The sequence below is a fragment of the Osmerus mordax genome, chromosome 19 (genome assembly GCF_038355195.1).
Source record: "Osmerus mordax isolate fOsmMor3 chromosome 19, fOsmMor3.pri, whole genome shotgun sequence".
Classification (NCBI taxonomy): Eukaryota; Metazoa; Chordata; class Actinopteri; order Osmeriformes; family Osmeridae; genus Osmerus; species Osmerus mordax.
In genome coordinates, this window is record NC_090068.1 from 14,341,376 (window position 1) to 14,357,610 (window position 16,235).

The following is a 16,235-nucleotide window of genomic DNA, read 5'->3' on the forward strand; positions in this document are numbered from 1 at the left end:
ACGTTCTGAGTGTATCGGTTTGTATTTTCGATTAAACTGCTTTGATTTTACAAGCGTTGATTGGGATACTGCGTTTATTTTTTCCGGGATTGTCAATCTAAATGAATGCACTGACTAATGAAGTAAATCTCAAACTTTAGATTTTACTGGGGCACAGCAGATTTATCCTACTAGGCCAGTAAAAAGGGTCTAACGACGCCCCTGCATCTGCACTTGACATAAGTGGTTGTGATTTGCAACAATTTATGAGTAAACATTTTGCAACTTTGTTGACGTCAGATTATAAAACGTACTCGTTATAGACATGCTTGTTTTTCTTTTGTTCTTTGTTTTTTTTAGCTAATGTTACGTCAAGTATTATTATTATTAGTGTTATTTTCCTTTACATTGTAGGGCTATACAGTCTGACTAGGCTATGCTAGTCATGACTGCCCAGCAATTGTAAATTCAAATCAAGTTGTACTGTGGGTGTGAATATTTTGTTACTGTCGAACTGTCACTGTCCTACGATTATGATGTGCATTCAAAATGTCCCTAACAGTAGCTTTGTTACCCGTTTCTTTGTTCGGGGGATTGGACAGCAAAATGAGTAAATCAAATTAAATTCAAAATAAAGTTTGCAAGAAATCTATTTGTCATTGTGTTTGTGTTTCGACAATTGATATATTTACAAACGGCCAAGTGCATTTACAGTCTTTGTTGTTAAATTTACCATCTTCTTACAATAATTTAGTATTTTTCTGGGATAGCCTAAGGGCTGCGATTCCCGCCCCCAATCACGGCCATCAACATTTAAGACTAGACATCCATAAAAAGGTATCAAGGACTGAATAACACTGGATTATGTGACGAGTTTGTAAATATAACAGTCGACATCCTCATCAAAATGAGTGAAACCACAGGCTTTATCTCCGAGGATGATCAGATAATCTCTCTGGTGGAACGCCCCCACCTCCCTCGCGCCTAGTCAACGCGTTTTCCATTCAGCATCTCGCGACAAAGCCGAGCCCCGCGCCACAGCGCATGCTCAAACGACGTTCTACGCAAATGTGCGCGAGCTCCATGGAGAGTCTGGATCCAGCAGGACAGAGATGCTCAGCTAGAAGGGCTAGCGCCGCTTCAAAACAACCAGCTGCAACCTGCAGTTAGACGCTGCTTTGTGGTGGAATATTACAGTAGGGTTCCAGGATTGAGAGAATTCATGACAGGTACGCGATTTTGCATAGATAGAGAATATTATTATCACATTGTTCAATAATGGGAGGAAACAGATATGCGTCTGACGTTAGCTAGCTAGCCAGCTAGCTAGTTGCTGGCTAGCTACAATAATCATTCGAGACGCGTACGAGGCACCAGCTTTAGCTAGCTAGCTAGCTAGAGAAAGGCTACTGCTAGGCCTTGAAGGGACAAACATTAAATATCCTACAATACAATCTGTTTGATTTACCAGCAATACAACACTTTTGTCATTCTCTATTGTACGACTTGGGCAGCGTGGAATGATATATACAGTATAAAAGAAGGATTTTAAATCGAGGACTTAAAGAAGAAAGGACTATTCGTCTTTGAACTGGAAATAAGGCACTGAATCTAGCTAGTAGGCTATCCAGTTAGCTTTATAGCTAACGGTTTCTTGCTGCTGTATCGTACGGGCCTGAGAAACAGTCGATTTGCAAGCTAGTAAACCCTTCTAACAAACTACGAACGTATCGCAAATGTTTTGGGGGGACTTCGTTGTTGGAATTAATCGTTGACAGTGCCGAATTTCGAGTGGTAGTTTGGAAGGATTTGTTCGGTATCTAACGGGGGAGCTAGTAGCTTGCTCACAGAGGCTTTTTGAATGTGGGATAAAATGGAGACCCCAACGATTGTCTACGATCTCGACACCTCTGGGGGGCTTATGCAGGTAAGAAACCTTCCTTTGGTAACGATCATCACTACCATACTTTGCTAGTTTTTATTGAAAACACCAGTAGAAGGTCTGCTGAATGCATTGACTCTAAAAGACATCTCTTCCAAGACTCCCGCTATCTTTAATAACGATACTGTTTTTCTCTGACATGCAGCAAATCCAAGCTTTGCTTGCACCTCCCAAGTCTGAAGACGGCGAAAAGAGGAGTCGTAAACCGGACAAAAATGCTCGGAGGACCGGGAGAGCCACAAACCACGACACCTGTGACAGTTGCCGTGAAGGAGGCGACCTGCTGTGCTGTGATCACTGTCCCGCTGCATTTCACTTACAGTGCTGGTAAACGACCGACACACCTAGCTAGCTCACTGACTACGTGCTAAGTTACACTGGTACAGTCTTAAAAGTCAGAAGCACGAAGGAATGAGTTGACTCATCTGAGAACGAGTAAACCTCAGCAGTTGTTTAAAAGTATCAGAGAGCAGTTTGTGTGTGTAGTGCGTGTTGCTATGTGCCATGTGTGTTGCTGTTATGCCTCTAGTTGCCAGGCAGTTCACTGTTCTGTGAGGGAAGCTGCAGCTAGCTCGTGAAACCATGCTGCCTGTAACTCGGTCTATTGCCATGACGGGAATACTTCATTTAGGAGCAACAGTAGTGTACTGAGGAAGATGCTGGATCAACTGCTTTTGGTGTTGAGCCAGGGTTCATTAAGACTGTGCGATTACAGAGCAGGCATTCTGGAAAAATTACCTGTGTCTGTCTGGTCATTATGTACATGATTTACACTGCAGGCATATCTCTATATATCATAACTAACTGGCAGCTGAATGAATGTTGTGCAGTGGACGGAAAAGGGAATGTTGATCAGCTAACAACATGCAAAGACCTGTTATGATGTGACTGCAGTTAGTAATGTTGTTGTGATAGCATGTTGTGGGATGGATGTTTCACCATGTGTGTAGACCTGGGAACCCTGTCTCCAGGGCTCTGCTGGTCTCCAGGGCTCTGCTGGTCTCCACGGCTCTGCTGGTCTCCAGGGCTCTGCTGGTCTCCAGGGCTCTGCTGGTCTCCAGGGCTCTGCTGACTGGACTGGATATACCAGCGCCTTTAAGTTATATAGGATTTTTTGTATAGAAAGAATGTGGATGTGCAGTTTATTCAGTTTGGTTGGGGACCGCCTGTATCTGGGACTGCCTGTATCTTGGTTGCTTGTGGATCCCCATGTTGGTTTTGGGACCAGCAGCCTGATGTGGCCCAACCTCTGGCTCTCTGCCCGCAGACTCTCTTCATCTGTGCGCACCTGGCTTCAATCAGCCAGGGGTCCAAACATTCTCAGTCGCTTTAACCTGAGTGCAGAGAGTTAACAGCATACTGCTGCTGAACATCTTTTGAAGGGCTCTTGAAAAGTAATCTTTCAGCCTCATGTTTGGTCGGCGCTCTTGGCTGTAAAAATCCTTGTTTTGCTGTAAAAGCTGAGAGTTGTGTGTTGTCTGCTGTACACCACATGCTCCAGCAGATGCCTGTTTATCAGGCCTTTTTAATGACAAACTTCTTAACTTAGACTTCTCTTGTCAAGTTAACTTTCTTCATCACTGCAGTGTTGCTGTTCCTAACTCAGAGTTGATTAGTTTAGCTGATCGTAGCTTGTTTGTTGTGAACCAACAGTAATCCTCCTCTGAGCAAGGAGATGCTGCCCCCAGGGGACTGGATGTGTCATCGCTGCTCCGTGCGTCGGAAGGTTAGTCAACTTCCCTTTACCCTGAAGTTTAGTCTGCTTGTTTCTGTGTCCTGTCTGCTGGAGTGAGATCACTGTTGGAGGAAATAATGACTGTACATTTTATGTCTGCCCTCTGTCCCCTGCTCCCCCCTCTCTGCTCCCCCCTCTCTGCTCCCCCCTCTCTGCTGCCCTCTCCCTGCTCCCCCCTCTCTGCTCCCCCCTCTCTGCTCCCCCCTCCCTGCTCCCCCCTCTCTGCTCCCCCCTCTCTGCTCCCCCCTCTCTGCTCCCCCCTCTCTGCTCCCCTCTCCCTGCTCCCCCCTCTCTGCTCCCCCCTCCCTGCTCCCCCCTCTCTGCTCCCCCCTCTCTGCTCCCCTCTCCCTGCTCCCCTCTCCCTGCTCCCCCCTCTCTGCTCCCCCCTCCCTGCTACCCCTCTCTGCTCCCCCCTCTCTGCTCCCCCCTCTCTGCTCCCCTCTCCCTGCTCCCCTCTCCCTGCTCCCCTCTCCCTGCTCCCCTCTCCCTGCTCCCCTCTCCCTGCTCCCCCCTCCCTGCTCCCCTCTTCCTCCCTGCTCCAGAAGCGTGAGCTTAAGAAGGAGCATATAAATGGTTTGCTGGAGCGCAGCAGCTTGCAGCTCTCCAAACAGTCTCCGTCTCCGGCGTCCGAGCAGGACGTGTCGTCTGGGCCACTGCGTCTGGACCCGGCCGTGGGCCCGGGGCTGAGGGCGGCCGTGGCCCAAGTCCGTCTTCTGGAGCGGAGGCCGCTGAGCCGGCCCAACACCCCCACCTCCACAGCCTCCACCGACACGCCCACGCCCTCCGAGCAGAACGACATGGATGAGGACATGCTGGACGTGGAGGATGAAACGGTATGCTCCGACCAGGAGAGCTCCACCCCCCACCTCAAAAGGCCCTTCGACCTCCTGATCGCCGCAGCAATGGAGAGGAACCCTACACAGTTCCAGCTGCCCAATGAGCTCACCTGCACCACAGCCCTCCCAGGTACGCCCCACCTCACCTGGGGGGTCCCCTCAGCTTGATTGGCTGCTGCTATTAGCGACGGGAGAATCCGTCAGTACGTCTTATAAACACGCTCCTCTCAGCGCTCGCTCACACAACATACTGAGACAGTATCTCTGCTGATGTTTTCTTCCTCATGCTCTCTCCTACCCCCAGGAAGCAGCAAGAGGAGGAGAAGAGACGAGATGATGGGAAAGAACATGAAACGCCCTCAGCATGAACGTGACCACAGCGGTCTGGTGCCGCTGCCCGTGAAGGTGTGCTACCCCTGTGGCAGGTACGTGAAGGTGTGCTACCCCTGTGGCAGGTACGTGAAGGTGTGCTACCCCTGTGGCAGGTACGTGAAGGTGTGCTACCCCACCAGGAAGGAGCAGACAGCAGGCACACGCTCAATAACACTGTTCTCTTGTGAATGAGTGGGAAACCATTTGTCCTAAATAAACATTATTTTGTTACTCATCGTTTAACAAGAATGGAATTGCATTACTTTCGTGTGCCAAAAGGAGCAAACCTAGATGGTAGATAGTCCAATTACATGCAGATCTATGCTCTTTCAAAGCATGTGAAGTTATTTGTGGGGGATAATTGCACGGTTTAGTTTGAAAGACACAATCCCCGTTTATTCCTTTGAATGACGAGCCATTATTTCTGACAAGGAAAGTATTCATGAAAGCAATCAGGGAAGACCCATGTAGGACTACACACCTTTGGAAGAGAAGTGGTAGTTGTTTGGAGCGTAGCAGTGTTTGCTGAGCAGAGGCAGGGAGCAGGGGTGAGAGGCAGCATCAGGCACACAGGGCTGTCAAATCTCCTCCAGAGGCAGCATCAGGCAGACAGGGCTGTCATCTCTCCTCCAGAGGCAGCGTCAGGCAGACAGGGCTGTCATCTCTCCTCCAGAGGCAGCATCAGGCAGACAGGGCTGTCATCTCTCCTCCAGAGGCAGCATCAGGCAGACAGGGCTGTCATCTCTCCTCCAGAGGCAGCATCAGGCAGACAGGGCTGTCATCTCTCCTCCAGAGGCAGCATCAGGCAGACAGGGCTGTCATCTCTCCTCCAGAACAGCATCAGGCAGACAGGGCTGTCATCTCCTCCAGAACAGCATCAGATGGGCACCAGCTGTCCCCTCACACTGTCTTGGAGGCGTCCTCTGTTCCGCGCACGTATTTGTCCAAAGGAAATGTAAAAGTAAATGATTTAACTGTTAAAACACCATTTTGGTTTTGGTGCAACAGTTCAGTACCTTCAAACGCTGCCTGCCTGGCCTGTCGTTCTGTATCAGAGTGGACTGGGCTATATAGGATATAGGATTTTTAAGGCCGATACCGATACAAATATTTGGTGATTTAAAAATCCGATATTCCGATATAGGCCGATATAATGTTTAATTTTTAAAATCATTTTTAGCAGACGTTCTTATCCAGAGCGACTTACATTAAGTAAAGGGACATTCCCAGAGGCAAGTAGGGTGACGTGCCTTGCCCAAGGACACAACGTCATTTTACACTGCCGGGAATCGAACCGGCAACCTTCTGATTAATAGCCCGATTCCTTAACCACTCAGCCATCTAACTTATTATTTCCTCACTAAAATAATATGATAATGCATTTTAAAAATAAACTTGTTTGTTTTGTTGTCACATCAGAACAGAGGAACATCAGAATATATTAAAAGTTCTGATAAATAAAATGTATAAAAATACAAACTTAATATATGAAACTTAATGTCCTTTGAACAAAAACACAATAAAAAAGAAAATATATATATATATATATATGTTTTTTTTTTTTACATTAATATTAATTTATCCGCCATTAAAAATGCTGATACCGATAGTTTGGTAAATGCCTAATATCGGCCGATTATATCGGCCGATTATATCGGCCCGCCGACATATCAGTCGGGCTCTACTTTAGAACAACCAAAACACTATCGTTCTGTATCAGAGTGCACTGGGCTCTTTAGAACCACCAAAACACTGTTGAAGTGGCAGTGTGCCTTGTCGAATGTGTGTGCTGGCTGGTACCAGCACCTCAGCTATGTTAGGAACACCACAGAACACTGAAGCGCATGGCGAGAGAAACTGGAATTCAAACCATCTGCTCAGCATGTTGTATCATTGTGCATGGCTGGCTGTTCCTCTCTGGGCTGTGGCAGAGCCCCTAGCGGACCCCAGCTCCCTCTCCTTCCCTCACTCTGCACCGCGTTTGGGACAGTCATATACAAACAGACAAGAACGTGTGGTTCTAGAACATACCGTGAATACTTCAGGATATCTGTGGATGTTGATGTTCTCTCTGCTGCCCCCTGTGTGTGTTGCAGGAGCTGCAGGCTGGCTCCGTTGATCCAGTGTGACTACTGTCCCCTGCTGTTCCACATGGACTGCTTGGAGCCCCCGCTCACAGCCATGCCTGTGGGGAAGTGGATGTGCCCCAACCACATAGAGCACCTGGTGGTGAGACACACCTGGTCACACACAAACACACACACCTGATCTACCTACTGGAGATGTACCTGCTGTCCTCCTGAATGCCTCTACTTACATACACCCTCTCCCCCCTCTCCCTGATAGCTGAAGCAGAGGAGCCTCACTCTGAGCAGTCGCTGTCAGCTGTTTGACCAGTTCCAGGACAGGATGTCCCAGCATGCTGTCAAGGTGGACTTCCTGCAGAGGGTCCACCGCCTGCATCCTCCTGTCCGCAGGGGAGGCCACGCCCACCTGAAGAAAACGCTTAAAGTGAGGCGCCCTTGAGAACACTCACCTGCAGGGCTGTAGTGAGGCTGTGTTGCAGGCCTGTAGTGAGGCTGTGTTGATGGTCAGGTGTGGTAACTGCCCTGTGTGTCCCCTGCCAGGTACCTGACTCCATCAAGTCCCAGTACAGGTCTCCCCCTGTCATGATCCCCCCCGCTGGGATCCGCCACGGAGAGCTCATCTGCACTGGTGTCCCAGAGGCCTCCCCCTCCCCGCCCGCCTCCCAGCGGCTCCAGCCCTTCACCAGCAACGAGGAGCAGCAGGAGGTAAACTTCCAACCCCCCCCCCCCACACACACACACACACACACAGAACTTCCCCCACATATACACAGACATGCACCACACCATGTCCTGTCTTGACCCTGCTAGTCCTGCCCGTAACGAGTGTTTACCTCTAGTCCTGCCCGTAACGAGTGTTTACCTCTAGTCCTGCCCGTAACGAGTGTTTACCTCTAGTGCTGCCCGTAACGAGTGTTTCCCTCTAGTCCTGCCCGTAACGAGTGTTTACCTCTAGTGCTGCCCGTAACGAGTGTTTACCTCTAGTCCTGCCCGTAACGAGTGTTTCCCTCTAGTCCTGCCCGTAACGAGTGTTTCCCTCTAGTCCTGCCCGTAACGAGTGTTTACCTCTAGTCCTGCCTCTAACGAGTGTTTTCTCCCCCCAGTGGCTGCGAGGCGTCATCACCCTGCAGTGCAGCATCATGCAGCACCTCTCAGCCAGGCACAAGTCCTCACAGTGGGAGGCTGATGTCAAACCTAGCGTCCCAGCGGGGGAGTGCGGGGCTGAGTGTAGCTCTGACAGGACAGCCCCCGGCCCCCAGGGGGCCCCCGGCCCCCAGGGGGCCCCAGCCCTGGTGTCCCCTGCGGGGCTGAAACTCAGCTCATGTCCCAGTAACGGCCCCGTGGACCAGCAGGCCAACGGGAGTCCCGAGGCCGAATTCCCTCCAGCCTCCACCCAGTCCCCCCCGGCCTCCACCCAGTCCCCCAGCCCCCAGCATCCCAGCCCCGCGTTACCCAACCACCTGGCCGTGGTTAAGACTGAGGCCCCGCCCAGACCTTGTTTAGGACCTGCCTCCATCAGACCAGACACCCGGACTCCCCACCCCCCAGATCCTCTCAAGGCCCCTGCCCAGACTGGGAGCACCAAGCTGGGCTCAGGTAGGCCTGCAGGGAGAGGGGGCCCTGTTTCTAGCTGCTGTGTGGATGGAGGCATCTAGTAAGCAGGGTTGTGTGTTTGCGTTTGTCTGCAGATGGAAAGATGGGTGTGGATGTGGCAGAGCTCTCCGGGAGGGCCCCCCTGCCCCCTGGGCCCCAGCCCCCTGGGCCACAGCCCCTCTCCCTGGGGGACCTGTCCAGCTGCCTGAAGGCTGTCACAGATGGGAATGGAGGTGAGCCTGACCAGTGGATCACTGATGGAACCCTCACTATTCTGGCTGAAACACAGGGTCCCAGGTTTGATTCCAGCCTGGGCCATTTCCTGCATGTCAACCCCCCCCCCCCCTTCCTCTCTCCTGTCACTCTGTCAAATAAACATGAGCCTGATGTCTTGATGCTGTCATCCCCTGCTCCTCCCAGAGATCCAGATGGGGAACTTGGATGAGAAGTTCATCCGCCTGCTGGCCTGGCAGCGGGTCCAGCAGCTGTTTGAGCCCAGAGCCTGGTCTCCTCAGAGCAACTACATCAGCACCAGCCAGCCCGCCCAGACACAGGAGCAGCAGTCTGAAGGTCAGAGGGTCCCTCCCTCACCTCACATCCCTCACCTCCCCACCATCTCACCTCCCTCACCTCCCATCCCTCCCTCACCCTCCCATCCCTCCCTCACCTCCCATCCCTCCCTCACCCTCCCATCCCTCCCTCACCCTCCCATCCCTCCCTCCCCCTCCCATCCCTCCCTCACCCTCCCATCCCTCCCTCACCTCCCCACCATCTCACCTCCCATCCCTCCCTCACCCTCCCATCCCTCCCTCACCCTCCCATCCCTCATCTCCCTTACCTGCCTTACCAGGACATCATGTGTCTACTGGTGGTGTTGAGCTTTTCATCAGTTATTTATCTCATATTGTCGATCTGTTTTGTGGCGTTTTTCCTCTCAGCACACAAGGCCATCCAGGCCAGGGCTGTGTTCTACCCTCTAGCAGGAACAGGAAGTGCGGTCAACATGTGCTACAGGACCCTGCACATGGGAACTGGTGAGAAAACACACACAGCTCTGGGTTTGTTACTGGTGATGTACACAGATCACAGCAGGGTTACCCTAACACAGATCACAGCAGGTTACCCTAACACAGATCACAGCAGGTTACCCTAACACAGATCACAGCAGGTTACCCTAACACAGATCACAGCAGGTTACCCTAACACAGATCACAGCAGGGTTACCCTAACACAGATCACAGCAGGTTACCCTAACACAGATCACAGCATGTTACCCTAACACAGATCACAGCAGGTTACCCTAACACAGATCACAGCAGGTTACCCTAACACAGATCACAGCAGGTTACCCTAACACAGATCACAGCAGGGTTACCCTAACACAGATCACAGCAGGTTACCCTAACACAGATCACAGCAGGGTTACCCTAACACAGATCACAGCAGGTTACCCTAACACAGATCACAGCAGGTTACCCTAACACAGATCACAGCAGGTTACCCTAACACAGATCACAGCAGGTTACCCTAACACAGATCACAGCAGGTTACCCTAACACAGATCACAGCAGGTTACCCTAACACAGATCACAGCAGGGTTACCCTAACACAGATCACAGCAGGGTTACCCTAACACAGATCACAGCAGGTTACCCTAACACAGATCACAGCAGGTTACCCTAACACAGATCACAGCAGGTTACCCTAACACAGATCACAGCAGGTTACCCTAACACAGATCACAGCAGGTTACCCTAACACAGATCACAGCAGGTTACCCTAACACAGATCACAGCAGGTTACCCTAACACAGATCACAGCAGGGTTACCCTAACACAGATCACAGCAGGGTTACCCTAACACAGATCACAGCAGGTGTCTCTGGGCAGGGTCAGGTAACCCCTAACACACCAGGTGCGCTGGGCAGCCTTGAGGCCCTGCCTTAGATAACCCACAGCTCTGAGTGAAACTAGAAGGTACAAAGGTTCATATATAGTCATAAATATATACAGTCATAAATATATACAGTCATATTAAGTCATGAAAGGACAGATGTGCAAACTGGTCCAGATCAGGAGGAACCAGAGTGTGTGTCTGTGCTGACTGTCTCTCCTAGAGCTCCTCTCCTGCTGTAGTCTGACTGCTGTGTCTGGCAGGTGCTGATATGGATGTGTGCCTCACCAACTATGGCCACTGTAATTACTTGTCAGGAAAACATGCTTGTATCTTCTATGATGAGGTAAGCAGGATGGCATGCACCACACACACATGTAGAAAAGATGTCAAGGTTTTACCATCGCTGGTTTTATCGCTCAGCATTCATTTATATTTGACTTGCGGAGAAAGCTACATGAAATCTTCAAGTTTGTGTGTGTGCGCGTGTGTGTGTGGAGCAGAACACCAAGCAGTATGAGCTGCTGAACTACAGTGAGCACGGCACCACGGTGGACAACGTTCTCTACTCCTGCGACTTCTCAGAGAAGATCCAGCCCAGCCCCTCCAGCAGCCTGGTGGCCAAGGTCCAGAGCATCATCAGTGAGTGTCCGGCTGCAGGCAGAGACCACCTGGACGGTCAGTCCTCAGGTTTACATTAAGGTAACGTGTGGTAAAGGTCTCTGTTTGCATCCGCAGAGCGCTGCAGGAGGAGGGAACAGCAGGGGGGGGCCACGGGAGAGGCTGTGGAGGCCACAGTGATGAGCCAGGGCCCGGGAGAGGCTGTGGAGGCCCTGTGTGACTGCAGGTCCAGCAGTTGCAGCATGGTGGGGGGCACGGGGGCGGGCTGGGGTGGCGCGGGGGCGGGCTGGGAGGGCACAGCCCTGCTCCACCACGGCAGCCTCATCAAGATGGGCTGCATGCAGTTCCTCTTCAGCGTCACAGAGTTCGCCTGCCTGCCGCCCAAGGAGGAGAACCAGGCTGCTCTAGCCAGCCTCCACCCCAGCCTCCACCCCAGCCTCCACCCCAGCCTCCACCCCAGTCCAGACAGAGGGCTCTGCCAAGCACCCCGCCCTGCTCTATCAAGGGCCCGTGTTTCACCCTAACCCTGCCCCCACCCCCACTGCCAGTCCTGGTAGAAGTCCTAAAGTATTTTTTATTTTGTTAAATGTTCAAACATTTTGCTGATATGAAGTATTTTTCATGCTCAGATTTTGTGGGCAAGTTGCACATTGAATTTTTTATTTTTCCTCTTTGTAAATGTTCATCTTTCTGAAATATATTTAAATTGGCATTTAAAAGGGATTCTCTGTGGGAATCAAGATGACTTCACTGGAGCAACAACCCCACTAGACAGTCATGATGTGAGTAACTTGTTCTCTACTGTGCCAGTAATAATAGCAGAAACATGCTCATTCTGTTCAGAAAATTTACTTTATTTCTCCTGGCCATTTTAGTTTGTGTACTGTATAAAGACAATGTAATTGTGTTCAGATGTTTTTGTTACCATTGCAGGTAGCTCTATAATGAAACATGCACACATTCATGTTCCTATGTTTTATAAACTAATATAATTATGTACATGGTAAATAATCCCTTTTTCAACTACACCCATGATGGACAGCATAGGATTCTGTTTGACCAGACCTGTGAAGGTCCTTTGGTCGTTTTGACATTTGAATCTGTACTATGCTTCTTGTGAAATTTGTGCAGTACTCTTGAAAAGTATTTGTTGTGTTTTTCAATACTGTAGTCTACATTGTAAATACTGTGTTTTAGAGAAGTTCATCTGAACATTTTCACTTGCTATGTAAATATAAAGCAACCTCAACAATGTTTCCCCTTTTCGGTCTTAAAAATGTAAATAATACAAATATTTTTAAGAAGCTTCAAAGAACATGTCGCGTGGTCATTGTTGGTGTATGAGTTTGAATCTGTACGTGTGTACTCTGAACAGTAGCGAGTATTAGAACCACATGGTGGCGATACTGACTTGCCTATTAGTAACAGCCTATTGGACTGTTGCGAAACATGGTCATCGCCCCTTTCTGATCAGATTGCATCTCGATGTTTCATTGGTGTAGGCAGCTGTGAATAAGTTCAGATAAGGGAAGTCTCTATAAGGGTGTAGTTCTCTGCCGTTTTCCTTATTTCAACGTAATTGTTTATCCAAGTAGAATTCCTAGGCAACCATGTTTACACTGCTAGTTATTGCGGCTGGAATAGTCGCGGCTTACTTATTACTGCATTTAATGGTTCTGAAACTACCCAAATGTAAAAGTAATGTGCAGTTGCATGGGAAAGTCGTAATAGTTACAGGTATGGTTCCGTCATGTTCTGTAAGTTTTGCTTTAACTGTTTATCATGCTTTGCATAGCGATTAACAGTGGTGTGGTTGACTGTAAAAACACTTGGTGATAAAAACAGGACCGAAGTCAAACTCGAATATTATTTTCTAGGCGCCAACACTGGCATTGGTAAAACAACCGCGTTAGACCTGGCAAGGAGAGGGGGCAGGGTTATCCTGGCCTGCCGAGACAAGCGGAGGGCAGAAGAAGCCATTCTCGACATTGTCAAGGTAGGCTTATGGACACATTTGTTACATAACAAAAAATATTATTTTGTGGTATATCCGGAGGGGGGCGCACTATACCATAGAAGACTGTATGAAAATAACTAACAAATTCAACTATCATATGGGATGGGAAAAGCTTAGTGGTAGAGCAATCCACTGCAGACAACAGGTCTCAGGTTCAAAGGACATGTTTAGCTCTTTAGTATTATACTTTTAAATTGTATTTATGCATTCTGCTTTTTCTAAAAAAAAAAAAAAAAGATCCGTATATGTTCATTGTATGCACCTTCCCGCCACTGTAAATTCTGTGTTTGTGTTAACTTACATGGCAATAAAAAACTATTCTGAATCTGAAATTTCCCCTGTGCATCGCGTAGGATGAAAGCATCAGCTATAAATCCATAATCATAGAATGTGTATGTGAATGTTCTGCAGGAGACGGGGAACAGGGAGGTGGTCTTCATGCCGCTGGATCTTGGAAGCATGCAGTCAGTGAGATCCTTCGCTGAGAACTTCCTTAAATCTGAGCCCAGACTGGACATTTTAATCAACAATGCTGGTAAACGTGTCAGTAATTATGTCATGATGCATGATGACTACTGAAAACATTTTCTCTGCAGTGTTGTTGCCCCTGTTAGTCTATATAACTATCTCAACTGTAATGTATTACATTTTTTGACTATAGGGCAGCATCTGTGTCATGATGTCACTATACTTTGTCACATACAAGCCATGGATGCGTCATCAATACTTTATTTTAGAAATTAAAGTATTTTTCAACTCAGGGTTGATGAATGGTGGTCAGACTGTGGATGGAGTGGGGATGATCTTTGGTGTGAACCACCTGGGTCACTTCCTGTTGACCCTCCTCTTGCTGGAGCGGCTGAAGGAGAGTGGTCCGAGCAGAGTGGTCACCGTGGCCTCCAAAGGTTATGAGTTCGGCTGTATTGACTTCAGCTGCATAGACAGTCACAAGGACCTGGGCTTGGGAGACTCAGACTGGAACTTGTTTGAGAAGTACTGCCACAGCAAACTGTGTAACATCCTGTTCACTCACGAGCTAGCCGTGAGACTCCAGGGCAGCAACGTCACCTGCTACAGCCTTCACCCAGGTTAGTGTTGCATCCACTCTGCTGACAGAGAACCAGTTCTTCCAAGTCTCTTCAAGAATGTACACTTATTTTTTTCTTACCTGAAACCATTTTTTTATCCACACAGGTGCAATCAAGACAGAGATCGGGCGCTATGCTAGGTTTTGGTGGAAGTGTGTGATGACGCCAATCACAGCTCTGTTCTTTGTGGACGCGGTGTCTGGTGCCCAGACCACCCTGCACTGCGCCCTGCAGGAGGGCTTGGAGAGCCTGTCTGGACGCTACTTCTCCTCCTGCTCAGTCCAGGAAGTCCAGGCCAAAGCCAAGGATGACAAGGCTGCCAGGAAGCTGTGGGAAGCTAGCGAGAGACTTTGTGGCATGTCTTGAACCAAATCCTACATTCCCAGCTTTACTACGTTTTATTAGTGCTCGTTTGAGGCAAAGGCAGACAAATAAGTTATCCTAATGTGCAAATGTTGTCTGTTGGAAATACATGCATGTAGGCCTGCACCATATCATAAAACGTTACACACACAAGAATTTCAGTATACTCTTTCATGTACGCAAATGTGAATGTTCTCCAGCGGTGGAAATTTGATAATTGATTATATCTCTCTCCAAGTATTGTGAGAAGAGAAAGTCGTGGTGAGCCTTATTCTTAACATTGACAAAAAGGGTGGAGGATGTTCTGTGAAAGCTTTTGTCTGACTTGAACCTGGTTAAAAGTGTCATTGATTGCAGAACCGAATTTACCTTGTCACAGTTGAATAACGACAGTTCAGTAGGTAAAATGGACATAGTGAACCCCAAAGTCCATTGACACCTCTTTCCTATGCAAATCTCACAATTAAAAAAATCACCCGTTGTGACGTCACAATGGGGGCTCCACCTTTTTTGGCTCTGGTCTGTACCTTGGTCACGCCCCAAAATTTGCTGTGCGCTGCTCTGTGTACTTCCATGGAATTACAAAGAAGAACGTTTTTCTAACATATTGAAACGGTGGTAAATGCAGTGTTCCAGCCTGTACAGGGAATGCTGACACTTCAGAGTCTTCCCAAGGAACCAAACACTCGACGGGCTGTGATGTTTGTCTATGAGAAGATCCCTCTGCAGTTCGACCCTCAATTACACATTTGCTCGAACCACTTCACCGAGTTAGGAATGAAAACCTGGGACAATTTAAAGAAGAATTTGCTAAGCCGATTTGCTAAGCCCTTGTTGCTGAAGAGGTGCTGTTCCAACTGTATGCTCATCACAAACGCAAGCTGTAAGTATGATTTTGTCGCTAACAGTTAGCCTATTAGCAATGCTAACGTCTCCTGTATCTAGCATTGGTAGAATGCTAAATACGTTTATAAACACATCAACATACCTTACTTAGCAAATGACTCTAGCTAGACTAGCTGTAGTCGGCATTAGAAGGGAAGCTTCTGAAAAAATGGCCAGAAAACGAATATCAGTCTAGCCTATTGCTAACGCCTGTCCAGATTATCTATTTGAAAGAACTGGAGAAAGGCAGGTGCTAGATACAGGATATGTTAGCATTGCTAATTACTGTTTTCCATTTTCCCACTGAACTGTCATTATTCAACTGTGACAAGGTAAATTTGGTTCTGCAATCAATGACCCCTTTAAGGAACAGTGTGAAATACCCCAAAAACCCAGCCAATCACCCCTTTAAGAAAACCCACACTGTCCCTGATTGACGTGTTGAGATGCCGCTGCCGTCAGCTGGCATCGTCACAGATTTAATAGATTCATCCGGGTTTACATTTAAGGCCCCCAGCTTTGTTCCTGAATGATTTTTGCAACAGATCATCTCTACCAAGATTTAAATGTAGGCTACTTCATGAATATTCATAACTGCTCTAACGTAAGAATAAAAGAGTGTACAAGAAAATCCATCACATTCCATCGCAGTACTGTGGTCCCTATGTTTTCGTTCAAAATGTTAATTTAAGATCCACAGCACCTTGTTTCATTTACCGACAGTCTAGTTGGGAAACTGCAGACAACAGAATTCTGTTGTCGCCCATTATCTAGTTAATCATGTATTTGTTCCACCGCTGATGTGGACAACGCTTCATTAAAAC

The 16,235-nt window shown here is 48.5% G+C and overlaps 2 protein-coding genes across 3 annotated transcripts; both read left to right on the top strand.

Annotated features, from left to right (window-relative positions):
* The first annotated feature begins 1,092 nt into the window (after nt 1–1,092).
* On the top strand, nt 1,093–12,351 carry phf12a (PHD finger protein 12a). Of its 2 annotated transcripts, XM_067256677.1 has the most exons (15): nt 1,093–1,906; nt 2,067–2,248; nt 3,575–3,647; nt 4,199–4,622; nt 4,797–4,917; nt 6,961–7,093; nt 7,211–7,375; nt 7,492–7,656; nt 8,055–8,547; nt 8,640–8,777; nt 8,965–9,114; nt 9,483–9,578; nt 10,701–10,783; nt 10,941–11,079; nt 11,176–12,351. In XM_067256677.1, the coding sequence occupies exons 1-15, from the start codon at nt 1,841–1,843 to the stop codon at nt 11,580–11,582; spliced, it is 2,835 nt and encodes a 944-aa protein (XP_067112778.1). In that variant the 5' UTR covers nt 1,093–1,840; the 3' UTR covers nt 11,583–12,351. The 2 variants fall into 2 exon arrangements, with proteins under 2 accessions (XP_067112778.1, XP_067112779.1); XM_067256678.1 differs by lacking the exons at nt 10,701–10,783; nt 10,941–11,079; nt 11,176–12,351 and adding an exon at nt 10,116–10,261 and having other exon boundaries at nt 9,483–9,637.
* A 255-nt stretch (nt 12,352–12,606) lies between these two features.
* Nucleotides 12,607–16,116, top strand: dhrs13a.1 (dehydrogenase/reductase (SDR family) member 13a, tandem duplicate 1). Its single transcript, XM_067256679.1, has 5 exons — nt 12,607–12,795; nt 12,936–13,054; nt 13,487–13,610; nt 13,837–14,163; nt 14,270–16,116. The coding sequence occupies exons 1-5, from the start codon at nt 12,669–12,671 to the stop codon at nt 14,527–14,529; spliced, it is 957 nt and encodes a 318-aa protein (XP_067112780.1). The 5' UTR covers nt 12,607–12,668; the 3' UTR covers nt 14,530–16,116.
* Nucleotides 16,117–16,235: the final 119 nt, after the last annotated feature.

Excerpts from the sequence above, each read along its gene's own strand:
- phf12a (XM_067256677.1), top strand. The coding sequence starts at position 1,841 with ATGTGGGATAAAATGGAGACCCCAACGATTGTCTACGATCTCGACACC. Across the intron at positions 2,249-3,574 it reads GCATTTCACTTACAGTGCTG|TAATCCTCCTCTGAGCAAGG; the intron begins GTAAACGACCGA and ends GTGAACCAACAG. Across the intron at positions 7,094-7,210 it reads ACCACATAGAGCACCTGGTG|CTGAAGCAGAGGAGCCTCAC; the intron begins GTGAGACACACC and ends TCTCCCTGATAG.
- dhrs13a.1 (XM_067256679.1), top strand. The coding sequence starts at position 12,669 with ATGTTTACACTGCTAGTTATTGCGGCTGGAATAGTCGCGGCTTACTTA. Across the intron at positions 13,055-13,486 it reads CCATTCTCGACATTGTCAAG|GAGACGGGGAACAGGGAGGT; the intron begins GTAGGCTTATGG and ends AATGTTCTGCAG. Across the intron at positions 13,611-13,836 it reads CATTTTAATCAACAATGCTG|GGTTGATGAATGGTGGTCAG; the intron begins GTAAACGTGTCA and ends TTTTCAACTCAG.